General features: G+C 28.0%; 1 protein-coding gene across 1 annotated transcript; it reads left to right on the forward strand.

The window, feature by feature from the left end:
- The first annotated feature begins 3,043 nt into the window (after nucleotides 1-3,043).
- Nucleotides 3,044-4,992, forward strand: LOC127245201 (dehydration-responsive element-binding protein 2A-like). Its single transcript, XM_051265960.1, has 2 exons — nucleotides 3,044-3,255; nucleotides 3,889-4,992. The coding sequence occupies exon 2, from the start codon at nucleotides 3,902-3,904 to the stop codon at nucleotides 4,736-4,738; it is 837 nt and encodes a 278-aa protein (XP_051121917.1). The 5' UTR covers nucleotides 3,044-3,255; nucleotides 3,889-3,901; the 3' UTR covers nucleotides 4,739-4,992.
- The last annotated feature ends 6,206 nt before the right edge of the window (nucleotides 4,993-11,198 follow it).

Consider the following 11,198-nt stretch of genomic DNA (forward strand, 5'->3'; position numbering starts at 1 on the left):
TTGTAGTTTTTATTTTTCTTATTTTAGTTATGTATTCTATATTGCCTAGGGATTTCTAATCTCAGACATTTATTTTATCAAATTCGAAAATAATCTCTACTTTCAAATTTTACTTTATATTGTTGAAAATTTGCATCTAACAAAAATAAATCAAATAAACAATAATACGAGCAGCTACAGTCGGTAAACAACAAATTTTGGAATGTCCAATGGTGCAACGGACAGCTCTGGACAACCATGATGATGATGACAAAAAGCAGTGGTAGGCAACGAAGGGAAAGAATTTTTTATTCGACTGTCTTTTAACTACTACACAAATAAATTAATGGGATCCTGAAATAGATGATTTGGTAGTGTGAAGTGTACTTGTGATTGTAAAGTCACATATTCAAGTCTCCAAATCCATTTGCCACACTGTTCATCCAGTGTGATTTGTCTTATTGGCTTAATTTGCAGAGTATTGAATTCCTAATTTAGTTTTATTTTATTATATATAGATGTAATTATTGTGAATTTATATCACAAATCAATATCTTCAATCACTTTCTTTATTTTTTGCAGTAGCTACGCAGTTGATCTACAGTTTAACTATAAACTTTAATTTTTCACTGGTATATTCCATATATATTATTCTTTTGTATTATTTTATATAGCATTTTATATTTATAAATTACACCTCAATTTTAATTTATTTTTACAATATAACCCAAATATATATAATTACACATTATTTTTAAAAATTATATAATTATATATCACTTTTTGAAAGGTAAAATTATATATCACTTTTAAAAAAATAAAATTATACATTATTTTTAAAAAAATAAAATTATATCACTTTCCAAAAAATAAAATTATACATAATTTTTCAAAAAAATAAAATTACGTATCATTTTCTAAAAGATAAAATTACACAATATACCTAAAAAAAATAACAAAAATACACAAACTCCATTTTTTTGGGGAATTTGGGGGTGGGTTGGAGCCCCTCCCCCCAATTTTCGCACAATCCCTCCATACGTTAGGCAACTCCGACGAAAACATCTCGTGGTGTTTTCTTTCATTTCTTCCATCAATTCTTCACCGGAGGCTAAGGATTTCAATTTTTGGCTCAATCCAAGGCATGAAATGACCGAAGTAATCACACTTTAAGGTAGACGTGGACTCTTCACTTTAAATTTCGACACCCACCGAACTTGTCAACAAAAAAACTTCTACACTTAAGGTATGTTCGTTTAGGCAATTTTGGTCTAATTTTACTGTATAGACACTGTACACTTAATTCCCCTCAAAATCCTATTAATCCCTACCCTAGAGTCTACTTCCTTTCTGCAGTCCACTTCCCTTCTATAGCAGTTTGCCTTTTCAGAAATTGTCACTGCATCCCAGAAATTGTCAGCGCATCCCATTGCAGAATAAAAAAATAGTGTTGTGTGTTTGGCGTTGAAATATAAAAAAAAAAAAGAATTGAAAAATAGTACTTCCTTCGTCCAAAAAATATAGTATTGTTGTGTTGGGCACGTAGTTGGTAAAAAGTAAAGATAAATGACTTTTTTGTCCTTTGTAGTGTTAATTGTATAATAATAATGAAAAAATAGGATAATTTTATGGTGATATGGTTATCTATGGAAATGAGACTATTGTTTTGGGACGGACAAACATGATAAACAAGACTATTGTATTGGGATGGAGAGAGTATTATAATGCTATATAAATCAGAGTTGATACGATGCTTTGAATGTAAAATTAATTTTTAGCATAATATAGAAAAAAATATTTAATTTGATAATTTTGAAAAAAAAAATTGAATAAATAATACAAATTTGCGAGAACTCACATCATCCAAAAATATAAAAGAATTTTTTTTTTCTAGAAATTAAATTTAAATTTAATTAATAAATATCGAATCAAACATCACTTTTTATTATTTATTTATAATTTCTTTAACAATATTAAATATAATTCATTTCAAACTATCGCATCAATTTATCATTTTTCAATAAAATAATAATTTTTTTCAACATAATTATTACAAAATTCAAACCTTCAAACAAACACAACTTAAAAATCTAAATCTAAATCTAAAATCCAATACCCCAAACAAACTGGAACTCACCTCTCTACTCTCATCTCCTTTGCTCCATTGCTCCTTTCACCTCTCCGTATCTCTATTCCTCCTTAATGGACTCACACACTTAATCTAAAAACCATCAAAAACCAATTAACTAATTTGGTTGTAACTTTTCACTAACAAAATGGGTTAGGGTAAAAAATTTTGGGCTTGGGGTTTGAATTTGGATTAAAGAGTTTGAGTTTGAGATTGGATCGGGTCCGAGAATCAGGTTAAAAAGTGGACCAATTATTAATATTTATTAAAAGAGATTCGTCAAATTAAGTTGGGTCAAATTTTTTAATAGAAATGAGACACAGAGACAAAGTAATGAGAGATGGATTGTTGAGATTTAGGTGTTAGAATCGAATGTTTGATTGATATTTTGCATGTCTATATTTAGAGGAAGGAATACAACACAAGTGTATAGCTTTGAATAAACGATATTGCATTCACAAATACATTGTATGTACACTAGTACTTCATGATCGACATAAAATAAATTTTAAATTTAATTTTAAGAAAATGTATATTATATTATTATACATAACCCAACATTTAATCTAATTCTTTTTTTTGTTTTTTAATGAATAAACTTATAAGTATATGAATATAAGTCTGGATTGGTGGCTAAGAAAGAGCGGCGCACACATTGATGGTTTCGAAGCTAGGGCATTTCATTAATTTGGCTAAAAGACAGGGGTCAAAAGGAAATAATCGAAATCAAGCTTCGCCCCGAAGCAAAAACAGCAGACGCTTTGTGAGAGAGAAACCCAAAAGCCGAATCACAGATGTGCGGTACGCGTGGCTTTATGCCACGTGGCAAATCTTGTGGTAGTCTTGTAGCCCACGTCATCAGTCAGTATGAAATCCGAAGGCAGCACGATCCTTGGGGGGTGGGCGCTACGAGAAAATATCTAGAAGGCTATAAATATCCCAACACCTCCATCGAAACCAGAATTTTCGATCGCCGATACACGTAATTGAAACCTACTGCCGGAGGAAAAATCACGGTCCCCGAAGCATTGCTCTGGTGTGTTGGAGAATTGGAAAAGGCGGAACGCGTGCGGTGCTGGAGTGAGGGATGAAGGGAATTGCTGGGGTTTGGTGAAGGAAGGAGGCATTTCGGAAAGGATTCGTGCGAGGTATGCTGGTTTGAAATTCGTAACTGAGAGTTATATCTGGCGGTTGTTCTACTTTTCTTTTTTTTCGCCATTTTTTTATTATTATTATTTTTTTAATTTTTCGTATTTGGAGTTTGATTGAGCAGATGATGGTTTTCGGCAGTTGAATGGTGTGTTTATTTAGGTTTTTGATTTTCTGAGATTTGGATTGGTTTATATGTTTCGGATAACGCTTGGTTAGTCCTTTTTTGCTTTTCTTTCGCAACGCCGGAAAGAATCTCCTTGGAGAGCATGGTTTCCTCGTGTGTGAACTGAGTTGCCTCCATTTTCGCTTCATAATTTGCTAAAATGAGTGAAGAACATATATACATATCGCGAAGAGAGCTCTACATCAGTGATTCTTGTTTAAGCTTTGGGATGCAAAATGTTGAGCTCCAAGGGATAAATTTTCACTTTAATCTGAAAGACATTCGCTACAGTCACTCGTCTTATTGTTGCTGCAAGTGCACTATAACTACTGCTTGGATATTTCTAAAAAACCTTACCTAGATTAAGTAAATGCTCGAGCCATTGTTTTCTTGATCGGATTGAACTTTTATGATCGGAATCCATTATTCTTTTTTTGATCGGAAGCCATTATTGTTCTTATTGCAGACGGTTCTCAAAGATGGCTCAGTTTGATGAAGATTCTAATGCAGTTTCTCAACCTGTGGATTGTACTCGAAAGAGGAAATCCAGAAGTCGCGTGCTCGGAACCAAATATGTGAAGGAAACGCTTGCAAAGTGGCAGGAATACAATGTAAGACTCACTTCTCTCGACAATGGAGAAAAGCTGGTGCGGAAAACACCTGCCAAAGGATCCAAGAAAGGTTGTATGAAGGGCAAGGGCGGTCCTGAGAATGCGTGCTGCAACTTCAGGGGCGTGAGGCAGCGAACTTGGGGTAAATGGGTGGCGGAGATCAGGGAGCCGGACAGGGGAAGCCGCCTCTGGTTGGGCACATTCGCCACTTCAAATGAAGCTGCTCGGGCTTATGACGAAGCTGCTAGAGCCATGTATGGCCCTCGGGCACGCCTTAACTTCCCGAACTCCGTTCCATCCGATGCTAAAGATTCGTCATCTTCATTGCCAACTACATCTGCATCCAGCGTAAAGAGTAACAATGAGGAGCAAGAAGATCACAATCCCCTGAAGCAAGAACAGCACGGCACAGCCAAGGAACCTGTTAATGTTGTCAATGAAAGAGCTCCCGCCTGGCGATTGCTGCAACATGTGAAGCACGAGGAATTGGATAAAGAATGCAGTGACATACAACCTCCGAATTTGCCATATCCGAACACAGAATCGAAGCTGCTGGCTGACGGAATGGATGAAGCTGGTAATGGATTCGATGGCGGATTCGATTTCCTGAAACCGGGACGACTGGAAGACTGCTACAAGTTCTCGTTGGATGATATGCTGCTTGAACTGGAACTGGACTCGGACTCAGTTCAAGTTAATGGATGAATGAAAACGTGCAAAGACTGATGGCTACTGACTGACAGGTTCTTTCTTGCAGCTCTCTACACAGACACAGACACAAACACAATAGTAGTAGTTTTTTCTTGGGAAAGTCTGTTTGGATAGATGCAACTATATCAAATAGTGTGAGTTTTAATTGCTGAAATTCATTCTCCTAGGTTGTGTATCTATTTTCATCGTGATGTTTGGGGTATTCGACGCATATAATATTATCTCTTAGTACATGAGATTTAAATCCATTTTTTAAACTAAACTAATTGATCATAAATGAAAACACTATGACTTGATTTGTTTTAATTTTATAATATCTTATTTATATACTTATTAATATATTCAATTTTATTTTATTTTTAGTTTTCTATGCATTCAATTTGTAAAAGATGATCATATATGTACTCGATGGGCTAATTAGTATAGTGCTATCATTCCGTTTGTAGTTACTTACCTAATAGCCCATATTAAATAATGGGCTATTTTAGACCCAATAATTCTAATACTCCATAAATCTTTTTTAACTGAAAATTAATTTTGGTATGGATGGATATATTTGGGAAATAAAAATAGGATATGAATTGAAAAGATTCTGATAAATAATTTATAAATAATGCCGATTTTAAAAATTAAATGAATCCAAATCTGAATTCGGGATTTTTAAGGTAACTTTTTGGATTTTGGATATGAACACTTTTCTATTAAATTCCTTTCACTTTTTTGACTAAGACTTTGAGAAGGGTTCCTTATTGCAGATAACAATACAAGATTGACATTTACTATATTCATTATATCGTATGTGCGGTACACAAAAATATTTTATAGAATAATAAATTTTTAAGTAATTGCAATCATTTATATCATTAACAATATAAACACACATATATATATATATATATTTTGAGATGATGTCAAAATATATATATATATATATATGGTGCGTTAAATTAACATTTACATTATATTAATATTGAGATAAATTACAACATATTTCACTGTAACTGCCACCATACATATACACAATTATTCTATAAAAGAAATTCATATTACAATTATATCAACTAATTTATATAAACACTTGCAAATTAAGTGACATACTACCCAAATATTTTAAATAAGAATAGTGGAATTATTCAATCCAATAAAATAATAAATGAGTCCTACAATCACTATAGTCATCTACAATATTTGAAATGAGATGTTCATATAAATCTTCGAAAGTGACAACCAAAACTTCGACATATTTTAGTTAAATTAAATTAAGGAGAATAGATTAAAAGCAATTTGTGGGAGTATAGGTAAATAAATATATATATTTATATATATGTATATGTATATGTGTGTGTGTACGGAAATGGCCAAAACAACCTAAGTATAAGAAATTAGTGGGCAGGTTGAAATTGGAATAAAATTACATGATCTACGATTTCTTTAATCCACCATTTATTTTATTTTTATTTTTGAATCAAGTTCATGCATGTACCAATGTTCAATTGTACTACATACATTGTATGTGAACTAGATTATTAGTTTTAATTGTGTCTTTTTGTTTTTTTTCCTTGGATATTTTTGGTCGTTTTGGTTTTATTTTTTAAGATAAAAAGAGGTTTTAAATAATTACTTTAAATAATAATTCAAAAAAACATGTCTATATTTTTAAATGGAAATATTATAATCTTTAAATATAATATATTTAGAGTAAAACATAACTACAAAAACGGGTTTATTTCTTTTGTAAGATTTTTCTAACACAATTCCCCCTAAAAATTACTTTATCTTCTCACATAATTTGTCCTTATTTTCTATTTTTGTCCGTCTCACATAATTTGTTAATTCTTCTTTTGGCAATATATAATTATACACTTTAATCTCATTTTAAATTTTATAATTTTTTAAATTTTAATCAAACTATTTAGTTATATCGTAATCTTAATCCACAATTATATTTATTATACAATAATTATTTTTACTAATACACTTATTAATTACTTATTAATTATACTTTATCTAAGTTTCCGTATCTACAGTAATACGCCCATGATACATGGGACGAAGAGAGTAATATATTATACATACTCATTATTTATATATTATCTACACAATTCTTTATGTTTTACATAATTTTTTTTTCCCTTTAAAACCTAAACAAAAAACAAACACACGATGCAAACTCTTAGGGTGTGTTTGTTTGTGGATATTTTGGAGTTAAGTTTGAATTTCGAATTAGAATAGTTGTTTGATATTATGATATAAATATGTATTGATATAATATTTTTAATATAATATACAAATATAAATTTATTTTAGTTTTTTAAAGAATAAAAAATCATAAATAATAAAACTCTGGCCAAAACAATCACAACCTAACTTAATTTATTATTTTTTTTATGACGTGAGAATCCACAAACGCTATTAGAAAGTACGCACTAGATAAACCCCCATCAAAGCAAACAAAGCTCGACAGGCAAAACAATCACAGCCTAACCTAATTTTCCACTTATGAATGGAGGTAGGGTTCTAGTCCATGTGATGAGTATCTCAGTTTTCACTTTAAATTCAGTGTAAGATTCAATAATGGAACGTTACATTATGTAGAGATTCTTAGGTATTTTCTATTATTCGATTAATATTTAATTTAAATTTAATTTTTATTTTTTATATTATATCAAAAATTAAATTTACAATCAAAATATAATGTATTCCCACGGTTATAAAAAAAAAAGTTCATTTTTTTTTTATTTGTCTATTATAAAAAATTGTCTATTTTTTGTTTTAATAAAAAAATCAATACATTTTTCTTTTTGAATCTTTTTTTTACGGGTGTGTTTGTTTGGGGATTTGAATAGTAAGAAATTTGAATTGAAATAGTTGTATGATGTGATATAAATAGATATTGATGTGATGGTTCGAATGTAAAAATAATTTTTAATATAATATAAAAAATAAAGAATAGATATTTGATTTGATATTTTTAGAAAAAAAAAAAAGGAATGAATAGTTAAAATCCTAACAAATCCTCCAAACAAACACAACCTTACTGTAAAAGACATAAAGTACGTACCAATTAAAATTTATATCCAAATCAAATAAGTCTATTTTTATACAATGGGGAGTAATATTAACCTACATTACATAAGGGGAGTGTATTCAATCTGGATTATGTAGGATTTTGTTGGACTTTTAAAATTTAGGTGTATTCAATCAATATTTTTAAAAGTCTTTTAAAATTCGGAGGTATTCAATCTAAAATTTTAAAAATCTTTTAAAATCTGGAGGTATTCAATACATACTTTTAAAAATCTTTTAAAATTTCAAGGTATTCAACAATACATCCACTTTCAAAGTCCGTGGATTTTAATGAATTTTACTGAAAAATTGTGAAAATTTTGTATAGTATAAAATCTCTAATCATAAGTAGAGATTTTGATGGATTATTATTATTATTGTTGTTGTTGTTGTTGTTGTTGTTGTTGTTGTTGTTGTTGTTGTTGTTGTTATTGTTGTTGTTGTTGTTTTTATTGTTGTATAAGTGATAAATAATATGATAATATTTATTAATATTATTATATTTTTTAATAAAAATAATAATTAAAAACTAAAATATATTAGCGAATTATTATCAATTTTTTTTTAATATATAGTTTTATATTATAAATATAATTTTAAAAAATATTATTATCATAATAAATATGTATTACGGTCGTCTTTTCTTTTCAATTATCAAATAAAATATATTATTATTCCGGTGTTTTTTTTTTTCAATTATCGAATATAATATATTGTCATTCCGGTGTCAGTCTCGTTTTTCAATTTTCGAATATATTATATTGTCATTCTGATGACAGTTGAATAAATATTTCAATATATATTTTTCGTTGAACCGTTAATTTATATTTATTTAATTTTCTACTTTAATATTTTTTCAAAAAATCGTAAATTATGTTTTTTATTTTATTTATATACGTATTTATTTTTTACATAAAAAATTATATAAATAATAATAATAACTAATAAAAAAATATAAAACTAATTTGATATATTGAATGATAATATAATACTAAAATTATAAAATTTAAAATATTAATAAATAATATAATATTATTACATATGTTACAATGCTTCTACGTTATAAAATATTAATAGTATTAAATTTTCTTTTATAAAAATATAATAATATATAATAATTTTAATTACATTTATAAAACTTGTGTTTTAATAATATATAAGTAAATTTTTTAATTATAAATATATTATATTTATAAAATTTGTGTTTGATATAAATTTATATAATTATATATTCATAAAAAGATTTTTTTATAATCCCACAAAATTCAAATAAATCTATAAAGAATTCAATCTATATACAAATTCATGTAAATCAATTACTAAAATCCATCAAACTCAGCTTAGACTCCGTGGATTTTCTAAATTTACAAAAATCTATAGACTTTTTAAAATCCAAAAAAATCTATTGAAATCCCGATTGAATACACATCCAAACTTTTGAATAATTATAATGCAATATGTTGAAAAGTATATTGATTTTATTAGGACATATTGTTAAATAATCATGTAACTTCACTATTGACAATTTATATTAAATTACCAGGATGATGTTAGCACCCTAAGAGCAATTACTTTATTGTTTGTAAAATATTCAAATATAATTTTTAAATTTATTTTTAATAAAATATATACTCCCCCGGAGAAAGATTGCCGCTTATTTTTTACACGTAAATTTTTGAATAATAGTATTATAGAGAATTGTAGTGAAAAAGACAAAAATATAATTTAAATTGGAAAGATATTTATTATATTAGGTAGGTAGTACAATTACTAAATGATAACCTTATTTTGGGACAAACGAAAATAGAAAATCATATTATTTCAATGAGACGGAGGAAGTATTACGTTAAAACTTAACTTAGAACAGAGTAAAATCTCAATAGTAAATATCATGAATTTTTTTTTATTAAGGTTGAAGGAATATTACAGCTATTAGACTATTAGACTGAGAAGTTGATGTTTATTCATTTCAAAGTCTAATTTTATTAATTGTAAATAATTTAAAATACATAATGATATTGCATGAAAAAAAGAGATGAAAAGAAAACTCCTAACAATAAGAGAGAAATTAATTTGTAGAATTAGAAATAGAGAAATATAAATAAAAACAATAGCATATATAAATGTTGTCACATAAAATTATTTCGATAAAAATAGATAAAAAAAAAAAACAATGCAAATTGATCCAATAATATGACCAGCTCAGAGATTTAGAGAAAGATCAACCGATTTTATTGGTGATAGATTAGTTGGTCATTTAACAAAATTTATTGATCATATAACAAGATTTATTATCATGTTTTAAAAAAGATCGTTTAAAGGTTATTGAAACATAATAGAGACATGAAAACATAGATAAATATTATCAAAATAATGTTGAAGCATTTAAATGCAAGTTCAATGAAGTCCAATGAATCGTCCGAGGAGAGTTTCATCCACAAAGTTATCGCAAATTTTTTTTCCTTAGTTTTTTTTTTTGGGGGGGGGGGGGGGTGGGTTTATTTTTGCACTATCACAAAAATGCTAATTTATTTTGAAAAATTGTCTCAAAGATTGTAACAAATCTTTTTTGATAATAATTAGTATCTTAACCCTAGTTTGAAACATCACTGCGACGACAATTTATCTCGACTATAATCTTGAAAGTTATTTCATGACAATATATTATCGCATATTTGTCTCGAAACGCAGCGAGAATAGAAGTGTAGAAATTGTCATGAAAAAAGTTATAAAAATTACTTTGAGAGTTTGAATTATCTCGAAACCAATTATGAAAAAAAAGTTCAATATATATTATCTCAAAATCCATCACCAAAAAGTATATTGAGAGCATTGTCGTCGAAAAAAGTCGCAAAAACACTTTAAAATTTTAAATTATCTCAAAATAAGTCAGAAAAAGATAATGAGAATATGAATTATTTCGAAATGAATGACAAACAAATATGTGAATATATAGTCTCAAAAATCTATGAATACATGTTATTTTAAAAAATAATTAAAGAAGAAATGATGTAATTTAATTTTTAATTGATTGCCACTCGTTTATGCCGTTTTCTTTTGTTAATTTTTTCTTAAACAGATTACATATCATAGGTTATCCAAAAACCCACTATTCTTTTCCAATAAAAAATTCAAGGCCAAAAATCGATTTTCCAAAGGGAGAAATTAAACAAAAATAGTAGTACTATTACTGATTTGTTAAAAGTTGACAAAAGGACGAATTATATATATATACTATATTGCATGAATTGATTCAATTGTGTACCAAAAGCAAATTGAATTAAATAATTGTTAAGATGTAAAACAGGGGTTGGGGTTAGGGTTAGGGTTAGGGTTAGCCCACAGATTTAGATGCAATTCAATTGCACTTTAATATTCAACAATTAAT

Source organism: Andrographis paniculata, unplaced genomic scaffold, assembly GCF_009805555.1.
Source record: "Andrographis paniculata isolate CXL003 unplaced genomic scaffold, ASM980555v1 Contig21END, whole genome shotgun sequence".
Classification (NCBI taxonomy): domain Eukaryota; kingdom Viridiplantae; phylum Streptophyta; class Magnoliopsida; order Lamiales; family Acanthaceae; genus Andrographis; species Andrographis paniculata.